Genomic DNA, 17,542 nt, shown 5'->3' with positions numbered 1-17,542 from the left:
ATGGTGGATGGGTGGGTGAGTGGGTGGATGGGTGGGTGAATGGATGAGCGGGTAGTGGGTGATTGGGTGAATGAATGAGTGTCTGGCTGAGTGAGTGAGAGGATGGGTACCTCTGGGAAGGTAAATCCAAGTTGCAGTGTAAGTTGAGCCAGGGGAGGTGGCCACAGTTGGCTCCCTTAGGCCGCCAACCGTGTGGGGTCACCAAGGGGTTACTTCGGGGCAGAAAGCTGCGGCTGTGGGTCGCCCCGCCCGGGTTTCCAGCAGCAGCACCCCAGCCCCCACCCAGCACACAGGCACCCCTCCCGCCCGGGCCCCAGCCGCGCTCAGGCCGCCCCCTGAGGGCGCCCTTCTCAGGTGAGCTCCCGGACTAGCGCGCATGCGCACAGGTGAGTGCCCGCCCCGCCCCCGGGCTTGGCCACCTGCCCAAGAAACTTGTTGGTTGTTGCCCTCAGGTCGCTCCCGGGCGGGGACACGGAACCCGGCCATGGAAGATCCGTCGGGGGCTCGCGAGCCCCGGGCCCGGCCGAGAGAGCAGGACCCGGGACGGCGCCCCCACCCAGACCAAGGCCGCACCCACGATCGACCGCGGGACCGACCCGGGGACCCGCGCAGGAAGCGAAGCAGCGACGGGAACCGGCGAAGGGACCGGGACCGGGACCCGGAGAGAGACCAGGAGAGGGACCGGAACCGCGACCGGAACCGGGACCGGGAGAGGGAGAGAGAGAGGGAAAGAGACCCGGACCGAGGCCCCCGCCGGGACACACACAGGGACGCGGGCCCTCGCGCAGGTGAACACGGAGTTTGGGAAAAGCCGCGCCAAAGCCGGACGCGGGACGGAGCCCGGGGACTGACCTGGGACGCAGCCGCGCCTCCTGGGCCCGCGCCCTGGGAAGCCCCGGAGCCGCCGCAGCCGCAGAGGAAGGGAGACCCCGGGCGCCGCAGACCCGAAAGGTGAGAGGGGCCGGGGCGCTGCGACTTCCGCGCCGGGGACACCTGTGGCCCAGGCCGGCCCGCGAGGCCCTGGCGTCCCCGGGTTCTCGTCCTAGGAGCCCGTTTAAATGAACAAATGCCGTTTCTCCCTTCTGCGCTCTCAGAGGCGACCTGGCAGGGAAGGAAAACTTTAGGGTTCCCCCTTCTCGTGGCCTGAACCCAACTAACAAAGCAAAAACCACCCCTGTGAGCAGTGGCTGGGCTGGAGGACCTGGAGAAGAGAAAGAGAGGCCCCGGGACCCGAGAGGGAGGGGTGGGAGGAGACCAGGCGGGTGGGGTTCACCCCAGGCTCCTCCCCGGCCCGGCCCGCATGGTCACAGGACTGCGCCTTGGGGTTCAGACCCTTGTCCCGTGTTCCAGAGCCAGCCCTTCCCGACTCCAAAGTCCTCTTCCGTGTGGCCGGGCCGCCCACTTGGGAAGCCCGATGAAGAGTTAATAGTTTAATGTGTTACCCCTCCCAGGAATAGGTGCCTTCAGAAACAGGTGGGCCGGCGCGGTGGCTCATGCCTGTAATCCCAACACTTTGGGAGGCCGAGGCGGGCGGATCACCTGAGGCCAGGAGTTCGAGACCAGCCTGGCCAACATGGTGAAACCCCGTCTTTACTAAAAATACAAAAACTTAGCCAGGCGTGATGGCAGATGCCTGTAATCCCAGCTACTTGGGAGGCTGAGGAGGGAGAATCGCTTGAACCCGGGAGGCGGAGGTTGCAGTGAGCCGAGATCGCACCACTGCACTCCAGCCTGGGCGACAAAGCGAGACTCCGTCTCAAAAAAAAAAAAAAAAGACAGATGGGAGACGCTACATTTTTAACCAAAGAACAAAGTCTACGTAAAATTCTCCCACAGAAGGGTACAGGTTTGTTTTCCCTTTTGCCAGTGAGGTCTCTCTAGGCAGCGTCATTCGAATCCCACGGCTGCTTGAGACCGCACCCTCCTAATGAAAAAACTTTGCCATCTCTGCCTTGCACAGAATTCCCATAGGCCCCTTGTAAGGAGAAAGGTTCAGGGTGTACTGGAAGACTCTGTGAGCTAGGGGAGGGTGGGGGGGAAGGGAAGACAAGAGGGGACCTGGTCCCCACACTGCCTCCTAGGGACCTGGTGTTTTTTCCATCCGTTGAATACCCAGATAATGTGCCCCACACGGTGAACTGTGAGCAGATGGGATATCTCCCCTGCCAGCTCCAAAAGGAGACAGGTCCGAGGTGACGACTGCTTCTGGTTTTTGACACCTGGCCTCTCCTCTAGGGAGGAGTCAGGCTCCCCTCTCCCAGGGACTTGGAGGCTGAGTCCAGTCTGTCTCCCTGCTATGTCCACACAGCGGGAGAGCTCCTATCCTGAGTTTATGTTACATTATCTAAAACTAACTAGCATAACAAAGGGTGCGCCCAGATACAGTCAAAGCTTCGCCCAGGGAAACAGCTGTTGTTTCCCTGACTAAAGCCCATTGCACTTGCAACTGCAGGACCTGGGAGAATTCAGAGCTGCATTTTTAGGTTTCTTTAAAAACCACTGTCCGAGCTGGACGCGGTGGCTCACACCTGTAATCCCAGAACTTTGGGAGGCCGAAGCGGGCAGATCATTGGAGGTAAGGAGTTCGAGACCAGCCTGGCCAACACTGCGAAACCCCATCTCTACTAAACATTCAAAAAAATTAGCAGAGCGCGGTGGCGCACGCCTGTAATCTCAGCTACTCGGGAGGCTGAGGTGGGAGGACTGCTTGAACCTGGGAGGCGGAGGTTGCAGTGAGCTGAGATCTCGACACTGCACTCCAGCCTGGGTGACAGAGTGAGACTCCATCTCAAAACAAAAAAAAAAAAAGGAAGACTGGGGAGGAAGAGGAAAGGTGTCCCAAGGAGAATAGCTTCTGTAGTAACCCAGAGGCATGGAAAAGCAGTCATCTTTTGAGGGGAAGGGGGTAGTTCAGTATGGCTGGGTCTGCGAGCATGAGGTTGTGAGTGTAGAGAGATGAACAGGGGCCTCCTGTGCATGCTAAAAGTTTGAAAAATTTCAAACCTAAGAGAGACATGATGTTCTAGAAAGACTGTGGGAGCCTGGCAAGTAGAATGCAGCCCCCTGTTGAATCTTGGACAAAGCCCAGGATGTGCTGCATAAAGCAAGGAGAGAAGGGACAGAAAATGCTAGGGCTGCCAGAGGAGGAAATGATGTGATGATGTCAAAATCCGTGGTCTGCAGCTCCCATGCTCCTGGAGAGTTATTGCTGACTCAGCACTTTCCAAAGTAACAAAGGGAGGAAGAGAATGCCTGCCTGGGCATCAGAGTCATGTGAATGCAAACTGGTTTTGAAGAGGCCTGGTGCATGCTGAACTGAGAACTTGCACTCACAGAAAGGCAGCTCGCAGCTACCTGGTGAGACAGCTCCCAGGGGCAGACAAACCATCAAAGGTGGTGCTCAGCGGTACCGATCACAGCATCTGTCATGTGGTTAGTGGAGCTGGGCCAAGTATTTGGATGTCCCGTGGGGCCACTAAACCAGAGAATTCTCTGGAGTTTAAAATACCAGGACAAATTCTATTTCTGTTCTGCTAATATTTGGGCCCAGCACGAGGAGTCCAGAGTTCTAATCCTGAACGCTATTGAATGAGACACCCCCTAATGACCATGTATGCTTTTTGGTTATAGTGAACCCCCTTCGGAGAGATATCTGCCCTCGACCCCCAGGCCTGGACGAGAGGAGGTGGAATATTACCAGTCAGAGGCAGAAGGACTCCTGGAATGCCACAAATGCAAATACTTGTGCACTGGGAGAGGTGAGCCGTTTTGCAGGCTGTTTGATCATTTACTGTCACTGGTGGTTCTGGAAGGGATGGTCTGAGCTGGTGAAGCAAAAATTTAAGCAGATTCCCTTGTGGGTTCCTAGCATTTTCATTTCTGTACTTGTGAGGTTCTTGTTTTCTTAAAAAAAAAAAAAAAAAAAAAAAGGAGGAACGTCTCAAAAGGGCTGCTAGATTTCCTGTGCTTCTCCTTAAACATGCCCTGGGTTTGCAAAGGCAAGCAGCCATGTTTGCAGCTTTCAGACTCCAGGAGGAAGTGCAGAGGCCTGTAGGTGGAACTGGCTATGAGCTGCCAGCTGTCAGAGGAGGGATCTTCTGGCGAGGCAGCTGAATTAACAGAGAGGGAAAGTCACCTGGCGTGGGCAGCCAAGTTGCAGCACCTGTTCTCCTTGAAGATCTGACGCCCAACACTTGATCAATGGCTTTTAAACTTTATTGACTGAGGCCAGGCACAGTGGCTCATGCCTGTAATCTCAGCACTTTGGAAGGCCCAGGAGGGCCCAGGAGTTTGAGACCAACTTGGGCAACATAGCAATACCCCATCTCTAGTTTAAAAAAAAAAAAAAAAAAAGGAAAAAGGCTGGCGTAGTGGCTTACGCCTGTAATCCCAGCACTCTGGGAGGTCAAGGTGGGTGGATCACTTGAGGTCAGGAGTTTGAGACCAGCCTGGCCAACGTGGTGAGGAGGAGAATTGCTTGAACCTGGGAGGAGGAGGTTGCAGTGAGCAGAGATCACGTCACTGCACTCCAGCCTGGGTGACAGAGTAAGACTCCATCTCAAAAATATTAAAAATTTAAAAAATTTTTAAAATAATAAGGCCAGGCACTATGGCTCACGCCTATAATCCCAGCACTTTGGGAGGCCGAGGTGGGTGGATCACCTGAGGTCGGGAGTTCAAGACCAGCCTGACTAACATGGAGAAACCCTGTCTCTACTAAAAATATAAAATTAGCCGGGGTGGTGGCGCATGCCTGTAATCCCAGCTACTTAGGAGGCTGAGGCAGGAGAATCGCTTGAACCCAGGAGGCGGAGGTTGCAGTGAGCCAAGATTGTGCCATTGCACTCTAGCCTGGGCAACAAGAGCGAAACTACGTCTTAAAAAAAAAAAACAAAAATAATAAAATATATGTGTATATATATATACACACACATAATATATTCACAAGGTTGTTACGTATATACATTTTTTACATTAAGACCGAGTTCACACACACACAGAAACAAAAATGTTGTGAAACCATACTGACCCTATTATATACCAAGTATTCTGATATTTTCTATCCCGTTCATTAAGAACAAAATCATTTTTTAAAAACCATAGTTATTTGGGACCCACAGTCTGAAAAACACTTCCAGCCTATCATGTATCCACCCCAAATGTGGCATCCCCAGGTTCCCATTCTAGCGGTCTTGGCCTTGCCAGCAATGAAGAAAATCTGGTTGGTCTAGGTGAGAGCTTATAGTTCACGTGATTTGGTGAGAAATATTTCTTGGTTTACTATGACTAAGGGAGAAAATGTTCCAGCCTAAGGGAGAGAACTTATGGAGCTCATACCTGAAAATGTAATCTCAGGATAATTCCAAAGATGCATATGATTATAGGATTATAGGAACTTTGAGGAAAGTGCTCCAGGCAATGCAGGTACAAGGATCATTACTCTAGTTGCAGATATTGGCACAACCTCACAGCCTGTAATTCTGTCAGCAGCTCCTGAGCTTCAGAGAAGTACAGTAAGATATCCAGAGGACTGTGTTCTTAATGAGAGACAACAACAAAAGTTATGAATATACAAATAAAGTTCAGGAAAAAATATAATATTCACAGTGATTTTTTTAAAATTGGTTGTATTACAGGCAATTGTTACATTGCATGTTTTCTTAAGTCTACATTTTCTTTTTTTGTTGTTGTTACAAGTAAGTATAACTGTCTTTTTTTTTTGAGACAGTCTTGCTCTGTAGCCCAGGCTGGAGTGCAGTGGCATGATCTCGGCTCACTGCAACCTCTGCCTCCCGGGTGCCAGTTGAAGCAATTCTCCTGCCTCAGCCTCCCGAGTGGCTGGGAGGTAGCGCGTGCCACCATGCCCAGCTAATTGTTGTATTTTTAGTAGAGACAGGGTTTTACCATGTTGGCCAGGCCGGTCTTGAACTCCTGACCTCGTGATCTGCCCACCTTGGCCTCCCAAAGTGCTAGGATTACAGGCATGAGCCACCACGCCTGGCCATATAACTTTCATAAATAAAATGGTGACAGAGTGAGACCCTGTCTGTAAAAAAAAGAAAGAAAACAATAATGTTGTTTGCATTCTGGGGGAAAATTATACAGTGTAAAGATCGCACTTGAGAGAGCATCATCATTTCATTTAGACAATGTGTAGCTGTGGTTTCATGAATAGACCAACTGGAACCAGGCATTAAATCTGGTTATCAAACATCAGGCAGGATGTTGACAGGCCGACGTTGGCAGCACGTACAATTTCCAGCTCAGAAGCACCCAGCTTATATGATGTTGAGCAAAAGAAACCACACACACAAAAGGACATAACTGTATTATTCCATTTACATGATATTCTAGAAAAGGCAGAACTAGTTTCTAACCTTCTTTCCTTTCATACAACACAAGGCAGAACTAGTTTCTAATGAGAGAGGGCTGATCAGTGGTTTGCTGACAAGGAAAGTGAGGGATTTACTACAAAGCGTCACTAAGGAAATTTCTAGGCTAATGAGAATGTTCTGTGTCTTGATTATGGTTACATGGTACATAAATTTGTCAAAACGCATCAAGCTGTAAGCTTAATGTGGGTCATTTTGTTGCATATAAGTTATATTTCACTAACGTTGATTTTAAGGAAAGCAGCCAGTTTTCCTTGTCCAAGATAAAGAAGCCAAGGGACCGGGAAGAATCCAGCTCTGGGAAAATATCACAGCCCAGATACACTCTTTAGGGAACTAAATAAAACAGCATTAAACTTTAAGACATACTTATGAGTTAAAGTCTAAGAACAATAAAACAACTTTTTAATTCAGTAAGCATTAAGGGTTTAATTAACTTAATTTTTCCTATTTCTTTTTTTTAAATTTTTTATTTATTTATTTATTTTTTTTTTTTTGAGGCAGAGCCTCACTCTGTCACCCAGGCTGGGGTACAGTGGTGCAATCTCAGCTCACTGCAAACTCCGCCTCCTGGGTTCAAGCGATTCTTCCACCTCAGCCTCCTGAGGAGCTGAGATTACAGGCATGCACCACCACACCTGGCTAATTTTTGTATTTTTAGTAGAGACAGGGTTTCACCATGTTGGCCAGGTTGGTCTAGAACTCGTGACCGCAGGTGATCTGCCTGCCTCGGCCTCCCAAAATGCTGGGATTACAGGCGTGAGCCACCGCGCCTGGCCAATTTTTCTTATTTCTAATACACGAACCACAGTTAACATTTTGATGTGTAACTTCCACGCTTTTTTTCTGAATTATTATATTAAGCTCTGTGATTTTCTTCAAACTTGGAGAACTCTCCCCTTACAAATTGTATTCACCACAGAACATATATAAAGAGGAGATAACGACCAGTGCAGTGGCTCACGCCTGTAATCCCAGCACTTTGGGAGGCCAAGGCAGGAGGATCGCCTGAAGCAAGGAATTTGAGACCAGCCTAGGCAACACACCAAGACCTTTATCACGAGAAAATACAAAAATTAGCCAGGCCCAGGGGCATGCATTTGTAGTCCCAGCTATGTGGGAGGCTGAGGCAGGATGATTGCTTGAGCCTGGGAGGTCAAGGCTATAGTGAGCTGTGATTGTGCCACTGTACTCCAGCCTAGGTGACAGAGACCTTGTCTCAAAAAAAAAGAGACAACTTGTTTAGTTTTTTGTGTTGTTGTTTGTGTTTGCTTTTGTTTTTTGAGACGGAGTGTCGCCCAGGCTAGAATGCAGTGGCGCGATCTCAGCTCACTGTAACCTCCCCCTCTCGGGTTCAAGTGATTCTCCTACCTCAGCCTCCCAGGTAGCTGGGACTACAGGTGCTTACCACCATGCCTGGCTAATTTTTGTATTTTTTAGTAAAGACAGGGTACCACCATGTTGGCCAGGCTGGTCTCAAACTCCTGACCTCAAATGATCCACCTGCCTTGGCCTCCCAAATTGCTGGGATTACAGGCGTGAGCCACCATACCCAGTCTTTTTTTTTTTTTTTTTTTTTTTTTAATTAGAGATGGGGTATCACTATGTTGCCCAGGTTAGTCTCAAACTCCTGGGCTCAAGCAGTCCTCCCATCTTGGCTTCCCAATGTGCTGGGATTACAGGCGTGAGCCACCTCGCCCGGCCTTGTTTCATCTTTCTGGTGGTGGGAGGTGGAATGTTCTTGCCCTTCCATCCAGGATGGCTTTGTTCCTGCTCACTGGCCTGATCTCTCCCATCATCCTCCTGCTGCTCTCTCAGGGCACACCGCTTTGCTCTTTTGAGAGTCACCCCTCTGAGTCCATAGTATTTCTGGCACCATTTCTGGAGACCACAGTTCCCTACTGCCCCCTAGTTTTAATCGCGCTGCTTTGGCCTCGGGTCTTCCACGGGGCCAGAAGCCGTCAGGGGTCTGAGCCCTGCGTGGAAGGTGGGCCTCAGGTGGAAGAGTCTCCTGGTGCCAAACAGCATCACTCAAAAATGGTAACACCCTTTTTTTGCAGCCTGCTGCCAAATGCTGGAGGTTCTCCTGAACTTGCTGATCCTGGCCTGCAGCTCTGTGTCTTACAGTTCCACAGGGGGCTACACGGGCATCACCAGCTTGGGGGGCATTTACTACTATCAGTTCGGAGGGGCTTACAGTGGCTTTGATGGTGCTGACGGGGAGAAGGCCCAGCAACTGGATGTCCAGTTCTACCAGCTAAAGCTGCCCATGGTCACTGTGGCAATGGCCTGTAGTGGAGCCCTCACAGCCCTCTGCTGCCTCTTCGTTGCCATGGGTGTCCTGCGGGTCCCGTGGCATTGTCCACTGTTGCTGGTGACCGAAGGCTTGTTGGACATGCTCATCGCGGGGGGGTACATCCCGGCCTTGTACTTCTACTTCCACTACCTCTCTGCTGCCTATGGCTCTCCTGTGTGTAAAGAGAGGCAGGCGCTGTACCAAAGCAAAGGCTACAGCGGTTTCGGCTGCAGTTTCCATGGAGCAGATATAGGAGCTGGAATCTTTGCTGCCCTGGGCATTGTGGTCTTTGCCCTGGGGGCTGTCCTGGCCATAAAGGGTTACCGAAAAGTCAGGAAGCTAAAAGAGAAGCCAGCAGAAATGTTTGAATTTTAAGGGTTTCTAAAACGCTCTGCCAGATGCAAGTGGTGCTGGAAGGTAGTCTGAGCCACTGCCTTTCCCAAGAATCCCTTGTTGTGGAAGTTTCCAATGCTGGAAAAGCAGCGAGCCAGCGTTGGTGTGGTGGGCGGAGCTCCCAGTCGCATGGAGCGGAGTTCATGGATGCAACAGACCCTGGCTTCTGGAGTCCTCTGTGAGTGAGGGACCAATCAAAATTATTTTTCAAAAAGCAAAAAAATGGCCGGCCTCGGTGGCTCACACCTGTAACCCCAGCACTTTGGGAGGCTGAGGTGGGTGGATCACTTGAGGTCAGGAGCTCGAGACCAGCTTGGCCAACATGGTGAGCCCCCGTCTCTACTAAAATACAAAAAAGTTAGCCAGGCGTGGTGGCAGGCGCCTGTAATCCCAGCTACTTGGGAGGCTGAGGCAGGAGAATCGCTTGAATCTGGGAGGCGGAGATTGCAGTGAGCCGAGATCCCGCCACTGCACTCCAGCCCAGGTGACAGAGCGAGACTCCATCTCAAAAAAAAAAGAAGCAAAAAAACTGGAGCCCAAGAGCCACAAGGAAAAAGCATGTACTACAACAGAGTGCACCTCTTCATTCAGTAAAGGGAGGTCACCAAGAGAATTTGATGAACCTTACCTTCAAAGTTCCTGGGCACAGTGGCTCACACCTGTAATCCCAGAGCTTTGGGAGGCTGAGGTAGGAGGATTGCTTGAACCCAGGAGTTCAAGTTTGCAGTGCGCTATGATTGTCCCACTACACTCTAGCCTGAGCAACAGACCAAGACCGTATTGCCAAAATACCAAAAAAAAAAAAAAGTTCATGGAGAGCCACATAGACATGAGACCACACTTCAGCCTGAATTTTTCTAAAACACAGTTGTCTCAAGCAGATTACTCCACACATTTTTCCACACTGAACTCTCCAGTCCTTCCACTTCCTTAATTCTGCAAATGGAGGGGGTGGGGACTCTTGGGAAACTACTCCTGTAAAATTGAAGTTGGAGGTAGGCGTGGGCTGAGGAAAGAGGAATCAGATTAATTCTCTGGGTTGCAAAGAGGCTATTCTGCAAGCCCCTTACAGTGGCCCTGAAAGCTCAATAAGTGTTTTGTACCTCTTGTAAATGTGCCATTGTGTGAAGCATTAAACCCAACATCTAGAATTCAGGATTCATCCAGAATAAAAGGATGTAAAATCTTTCCCAACAGAAGAGTGTTACTTTTGGTCAGACAACTTCATGGGTTCTTACTGCACATTAAATTATGACTTATGGAACATTACAATATATTCTCGGTCCTTAAATTATGACTTATGGAACATTACAATATATTCTCGGTCCAAGTGAGTAAGTTCTTTGCTTTATGTGAATCCAATAAAAAATCCAAAGAATTTTAATTTGGAGTTGATGTCCTCTTTACAATACATTTATAATATTCTCTTAAATACAGACAATTTTTCACATTTAAAAGGTGAGTTCCATTTGAGTTTAGAAAAGGAAATATATATATACATGCTTGTATATGATTGGAAAATTTCTTGAAGAATAACATCAGAAAGTATTAACAGTTTTGCTTTTGAAGAGAAGGGGACTTTTCATTTATACATGGCTTGACTGCACATGTATTAATTTTAGAAAAATAAAAAGTAAAAAAGTTGACTTGCTCTCCTCAGTTTTTTTCAGGACCACATTTAAAGTTCAAAGGCAGGTATGGATATATAGTTAAGCAGATTATTAAATGATCAGCCACAAAAACAGCCTCACCCAGAAAGACTTTTTTTATTTTTTTATTTCTTATTTTTGAGACAGGATCTGGCTCTGTCACCCAGGCTGGAGTGCAGTGGTGGGATCTCAGCTTACTGCAACCTCTGCCTCCCAGGCTTAAGCTGTCCTCCCACCTTAGCCTCCCGAGTCACTGGAACTACAGGCCCATGCCACTGTGCCTGGCTAATTTATTTATTTTTAGTAGAGATGGGGTTTCACCATGTTGCCCAGGCTCATCTCGAACTCCTGGGCTCAAGTGATCCACCCACCTCAGCCTCCCAAAGTGCTGGGATTATAGGCGTGAGCCACCACGCCAGACCCAGAAAGACGTTATTTACAACAAAGATCTCATGTCGTTTCAGGATCTCTGCTTCCCTCTACCAAACCCTCTGCTGTCTTTCCGGAGACGTGTCCCATCCCACCATAGAGATAAACTGCTAGCTCTGCTCGCCACCCTTTTCCCCTTCCCCTGCCCCATGTGTCTTTCTGCACTAAAAGCATGCTTGGAAATACTTGAGCCTGCCTTGATATTGATAGCTAAGCCAGGCCAACCCTGGCTGGAACCTGGGATAATATTCCCTGGCCATATTCCTTCAACAGTCCGAATATCATTGGACCCAGCAGAAGACCATTATTCCTGTCAGTTGGCACAGTCAACAGGTGATTGACAAGATCTAGATTTATTCCATTGTAGCCTAACAGATAGATGCTGCCTGGGTTGTGAATCCGTCCCAGAGAAATTTCAGTATTTTCAGTACAGTATTTCTGTTTTCCTTCAGGGGGTGAAATATTAACGTCCATGAAGAAGGAAAAGCAAGGGAGAGAAAGGTGTAGGGTCCACTAACCCCCATGAATTAAAATGATGTCTGGGTCAATTCACTTGCTCTGCTGTAGGGAGAGTGTAAACCAGTAGCTTACTGTGCCTGAGTGATGAGTGGGCAGTTTTAGTCTGACGTTATTTTCAGTTTTAAATTAGAGGAATGTAACTTCTCAACTATCAGAGCCCTCAACTGCTATGTCCCTGTGGACCGCTAGGAATTTGTGTGGGCCCAGCAGGAGATAGGATTAGCAAGCTGAGTAGCTGTTGCCTAAGTACTTTAGAGTCTTTCACTGCCCTGATTATAAACATCATGGTATCCCCTAGTGTGTTAGAGGGTTGTCCTGATTTCTGGGAAACCACACTCTTCTTAAATTTATCCCATTCTTTCTTATGTTTCTCACCAATCCCCTTCCATTTTGGAAACATTACTGAGTAGCGTCACTATCCATTTGTACATTATTTTATTTTTAGAGTATTTTCACATACTTGCTTTTTTGTTGTTGTTGTTAACTTCCCACAGTATCACACGGCTGCTTTCATTTGAGCCTCCCCACATCCCTGTGGGTGAAGATTGGCAGACTTAGCTTCATTTGTCATATTGTCTGAGGCTTAGAAGGACTGAATGGCTTGGCCAAGATGACAAGGCAGTAAAAAGCGGGGACTTGAACCTGGTGGTCCTGCTCTCGGTTCATTTGTATTTCTCTTCATGCTCATCCCTGAACACCACGGGAATGGCAGGAGACCCTCTCCCAGAAGGACACCTAAGAAGGATTTGGGGCCTCTGTCAGTAACAAATAAAAGCTGACCTTGGACAAGAAGATCTTCAGTCTGTTGGCCTGTTGGCTTCCTCTGCCTCGTGCCATTTGTGGGTTCCTTTCAGTCCAAATATCTATCAGTAAGGTCCTGGTTGAATAGACAAATCCATCCATACAACGAAGTCGAAGGCCACTTAACAAAATGTGGCTCCTCTTGTAGGAACTGATCTGAAAACATCTGGAAGATATAGTAAATGAAAAAATCAAGATGCAGAACAGTGTACGTGGTATACTTACTTTTGTGGAAAAATGCAGGGAAGGGAATGAAATGCAGATTTAAATGTGCTTTTTATTTGCATAAAGGAACACTGGACAATTATATTGAAACCAATGAAAGCGGTTGGCAACATTGAAGAGACGGTATGAGTGAAATTTCTCAGTTTATATCTTATGTCATTGCAATTTTTTAGAAACTTTTCGTTTTGAAATATAGATTTGCAAGAAGTCACAAAAACAGTGCAGAGTACTCCTGTGTATCCTTAACCCAGTTTTCTCCAATGATAATATATTGCATAACTAGTACAATATCAAGACCAGGAAAGTCGCAATCTACAGAGCTCATTTAGGTTTCCCCCTTTTACCTGCACACGTATGTATGTGTTTGTAGTTCTAAGCCATTTTATCTCATGTGTAGATTTGTGTGAGCGGCACCACGATGCAATCCAGAACTGTTCCCTCACCCTGGACATCCCTGTGCTAAGTCTTCATAGTCACATCCATCTTCTTCCTTCCTCCCCCATCCCTACTCATTCCTGTCCCCTGTTGATCACCAATCTGGGCTTCTCTATAATTTTGTCCTTTTGAGACTGTTACATACATGAAATCACACGGTATGTAACTTTTTGAGACTGGTTCTTTTTTTTTTTTTTTGAGACAGAGTTTCACTCTTGTCGCCCAGGCTAGAATACAATGGCGCGATCTCGGCTCATGGCAACCTCTGCCTTCCGGGTTCAAGTAATTCTCATGCCTCAGCCTTCTGAGTGGGTGGGATTACAGGCGCCTGCCACCACACCTGGCTAATTTTGTATTTTTAGTAGAGCTGGGGTTTCACCATGTTGTCCAGGCTGGTCATGAACTCCTGACCTCAGGTGATCTGCCCGCCTCGGCCTCCCAAAGTGCTGGGATTACAGGCATGAGCCATTGCGCCCAGCCAAGACTGGTTCTTTTTCACTCATCATAATTCCCTTGAGATTCATTCAAGTCGTTGCATGTATCAGGAGTTCATTCCTTTTTTTTTTTTTTTGAGATGGAGTCTCGCTTTGTCACCCAGACTGGAGTGCAGTGGCATGATCTCGGCTCACTGAAACCTCTGCCTCCTGGGTTCAAGCAATTCTCCTGCCTCAGCCTCCAGAGTAGCTGGAACTACAGGCACGTGCTGCCACACCTGGCTAATTTTTGTATTTTTAGTAGAGATGGGGTTTCACCATGTTGGTCAGGCTGGTCTCCAACTCCTGACCTCAAGTGATCTGCCCACCTCGGCCTCCCAAAGTGCTGAGATTACAGGCGTGAGCCACTGCACCCAGCCTAGGAGTTCATCCCTTTTTATCGCTGAGTAGGGTAGTCCATGGTATGGGTGTACCCGTTTGTGTAACCAGAGTCACCCACTGAAGGACATTGGCGTTGTTTCCAATATTTGGCTATTATAAATAAAGCTACAATGAATATTTATGTCCACGTCTTTGTTTTCAGAGTGGTAATTTGATTTTTCAAACATAGATTGAAAACAAAACAAAAACAAAAAGCAAATTAAATATACTGATGTTGAGGCTGGGTGAGGTGGCTTACGCCTGTAATCTCAGGACTTTGGGAGGCCAAGGCAGGTGGATCACTTGAGGTCAGGAGTTTGAGACCAGCCTGGCCAACATGGTGAAACCCCGTCTCTACTAAAAATACAAAAATTAGCCAGGCAGGGTGGCGTGTGCCTGTAGTTCCAGCTACTCAGGAGGCTGAGGCAGGAGAATCGCTTGAAGCCAGGAGGTGGAGGTTGCAGTGAGCCGATCACACCATTGCACTCCAGCCTGGATGACAGAGTGACACCGTCTCAAAAAAAAAAAAAAAAAAGTTGACATTGAATCAACCACGTCCTTAAAATCAGGTGGCCTGTGGTATGTCTCTGGCTTGGCCTGGGTGAGTAATGTCAGTGTTAAAGCCCGAATCTCTCTTCTCCTAGGTGTGGTGCAGATAGTGGAGGTGGTCTTGAATGGGATGGTTCTCATATGCATCGTGGCCTCCTACTTTGTCCTTGCCGGATTCAGTGCCAGCTTTTCCAGCGGCGGTGGCTTTGGGAACAACTACTACTCACCGTTCGAGGGCACTGAGCTAGAGCAGGTTCGGCAGCTGGACCAGCAGTACACGATCCTCCGGTCGCCCCTGATATACGGTGGCGTGGCTGTTTCTCTGGGTCTGGGGGTCCTCACCATGGGTGTTTTACTCCAAGGAGCCAAGAGTCGAACAATGTTGTCAGGGAAGTGGCTCCTCACGGAGGCCGCCTTCAGCCTCCTAGCGGCAGTGGGCTACTGCACAGGCATTGGTGTTTACCTCCACGTGGCTCTGCAGATCAATAGCACCGACACTTGCAAAACAAGAGAGAGGCTCTATGCCCGCAAGGGTCTCACCTGGATGAACTGCCAGCTGGCAGGCACCGACGGAGCAGCAGCCACCTTTGCTTGTCTTCTCGTGATCATGTACGGCGCCAGCGTGGTGCTGGCCCTGCGTAGCTACCGAGAACAGAAGCGCTACAAAGGCAGCCGAGAACAGCCCGGAAGTTACAGTGATGCACCGGAATATCTGTGGTCTGGAACTCTTTGAGATCTTCCGGAACCTAAATGTGAACGCACATTGTTTCTCTCAAAAAGACAGGTCTTTTAAAACTCCGCATTAGACAACTATGGTTTTCACACACTTGACTTTATAAATGCTCTCTTTGGACTGAGGCAAAGTTAAAGAATTGAGGACGGGCATGGTGGCTCATGCCTGTAATCCCAGCACTTTGGGAGGCTGAGGTGGGCGGATCACTTGAGGTCAGCAGATTGAATCCAGCCTGGCTCACATAGCGAAACCCTGTCTCTACTAAAAATACAAAAAATCGCCGGGCATGGTGGCTCACGCATGTAATCCCAGCACTTTAGGAGGCCAAGGCAGGCAGATCACCTGAGGTCAGGTGTTTGAAACCAGTCTGGCAAACATGGTGAAACCCCATCTCTACTAAAAATACAAAAATTAGCTGGGCGTGGTGGCAGGCACCTGTAATTCCAGCTACTCTGGAGGCTGAGGCAGGAGAATCTCTTAAACCTGGGAGGCAGAGGTTGCAGTGAGCCGAGACCATTGCACTCCAGCCTGGGCAACAAGAGCGAGACTCCGTCTCAAAAAAATACAAAAAATCATCTGGGCTTGGTGGTGAACGCCTGTAATCCCAGCTACTCAGGAGGCTAAACCACAAGAATCACTTGAACCTGGGAGGCAGAGGTTGCAGTGAGCAAACTCCACTCCACGTCACTGCACTCCAGCCTGGGTAACAGAGCGAGGCTCTGTCTCAAAAACAACAACTACAACAAAAAAGATAGGACAGTAGATTTTATTAGACCCGGAAGCATACTGGAGGCTTTTTCATTTCTGCATTCCCTGACAGTGCTCCATAGAGTAGGTCTTCAAAGGTAGATAGTAATCTCATTACCCTGGACTGTTCTCATAATGTAACAGATCACTAACACTGAATCTTAAAAATAAAGTTCTTTTAGTAATTTTAATCTTACGTGTTTTATACCTATTCTTATACTTTACAGCTTGCCCCAAATATATTAGTTTAAATCAGATGCAACTAGAAATATACATTCTCGTTATGTTCTTTTTGCTAATTGTCCTCTTGCTTTTTAGTAGTGAATTCTTATGGAACCTGTTCAGGACAAAGGATTGAAGCTAAGCCTCCTACCTAAGCGGAAAAGATCTAGATTATACTTTTATAAAAATAAAGCTTGGAAAATAATCAACTGGAGATCTGCATTGCTAGGTTAAAAGTTGTGGTGTCTTGGCCGGGCACGGTGGCTCACGCCTGTAATCCCAGCACTTTGGGAGGCCAAGGCAGGTGGATCACCAGGTCAAGAGTTCAAGACCAGCCTGGCCAAAATGGTGAAACCCTGTCTCTACAAAAAATACAAAAAAAATTAGCCGGCCTGGTGGCAAGCACCTGTAATCCCAGCTGCGCGGGAGGCTGAGGCAGAGAATTGCTTGAACCGGGGAGGCAGAGGTTGCAATGGGCTGAGATCGCGCCACTGCACTCCAGCCTGGGTGACAGAGTGAGACTCCGTCTCAAAAAAAAAAAAAAAAAGTTGTGGTGCCTCAGAAAAGTGTCTCCACTCCATCACCCTTAGCCCAAGGCAGTGGCTAGAGTCCCACACAATTTTCACTCAGTGGTAGATGAGAAGTATAACTGCAGCCAGAATCAAGCGACCCACTCTCCACCTACCCTCCAGAGAAATACCACCAACCCCAGCCACTATTCTCACCTAGCATGTATTCCCTGAAATAGGTCCTTATTAGATCCTTGCCCACATCTGGGTCCTTTGGTTGATAAAATGGAGACTTTGGCCTATCTGACCCCAACCTTGTGCCCAGGCCCGGCGCCAGTACTGCTCCGGAGAGGCAGCTCCTCTCAAGGGAATGGAGCCATCACTGTAACAACACTCCCACATCTTACGGCTTTATAACGTTCACGATGCTTTAGCAAACCTTCTCTTACTACCACTTGTCAGTCAGACAGGCCAAGGTGTATTGTTCACACTTTACCGATAAGGAGACAAGGTTCAAGGTTAGGTGGTTTATGAAAGAGTTAATGCTCACTGTGTGCCAGGTATGTACAGTACTGTGATAAAGAAGACCTTTGATAAAAGATATTAGTATTAACATTTAATGAGAAAAACAGCCTTAGAGTGGTTAAGTAACTGCCTGAAGTCACAAAACTTTTAAGGAGCAGAGGCAAAACTCAGCCCCACTGAATCACACACTGGAATGTGTTCTGAGTGACTAACATACTCTTGTGGCCTTTGGTGTACCGGGGAATTTATATCGCATGACATTGA

At 48.2% G+C, this 17,542-nt stretch overlaps 1 protein-coding gene across 2 annotated transcripts; it reads left to right on the top strand.

Moving 5' to 3' along the window:
- The first annotated feature begins 254 nt into the window (after positions 1-254).
- MARVELD3 (MARVEL domain containing 3) lies at positions 255-16,213 on the top strand. Of its 2 annotated transcripts, none has more exons than XM_034940629.3 (3): positions 255-951; positions 3,631-3,758; positions 14,638-16,213. In XM_034940629.3, exons 1-3 carry the CDS (start codon positions 377-379, stop codon positions 15,273-15,275), a joined length of 1,341 nt encoding a protein of 446 aa, XP_034796520.2. In that variant the 5' UTR covers positions 255-376; the 3' UTR covers positions 15,276-16,213. The 2 variants fall into 2 exon arrangements, with proteins under 2 accessions (XP_034796520.2, XP_034796521.2); XM_034940630.3 differs by lacking the exon at positions 14,638-16,213 and adding an exon at positions 8,453-10,465.
- Positions 16,214-17,542: the final 1,329 nt, after the last annotated feature.

This window comes from Pan paniscus, chromosome 18 (genome assembly GCF_029289425.2).
Source record: "Pan paniscus chromosome 18, NHGRI_mPanPan1-v2.0_pri, whole genome shotgun sequence".
NCBI lineage: Eukaryota > Metazoa > Chordata > Mammalia > Primates > Hominidae > Pan > Pan paniscus.
Note: the sequence above shows the minus strand (reverse complement) of the source record. Positions and strands in the feature narration are given on the sequence as shown.

Coding starts and splice junctions, on each gene's coding strand:
- MARVELD3 (XM_034940629.3), top strand. CDS start 377: ATGCGCACAGGTGAGTGCCCGCCCCGCCCCCGGGCTTGGCCACCTGCC. Junction 952..3,630: donor GGGCGCCGCAGACCCGAAAG/GTGAGAGGGGCC, acceptor TTTTGGTTATAG/TGAACCCCCTTCGGAGAGAT. Junction 3,759..14,637: donor ATACTTGTGCACTGGGAGAG/GTGAGCCGTTTT, acceptor CTCTTCTCCTAG/GTGTGGTGCAGATAGTGGAG.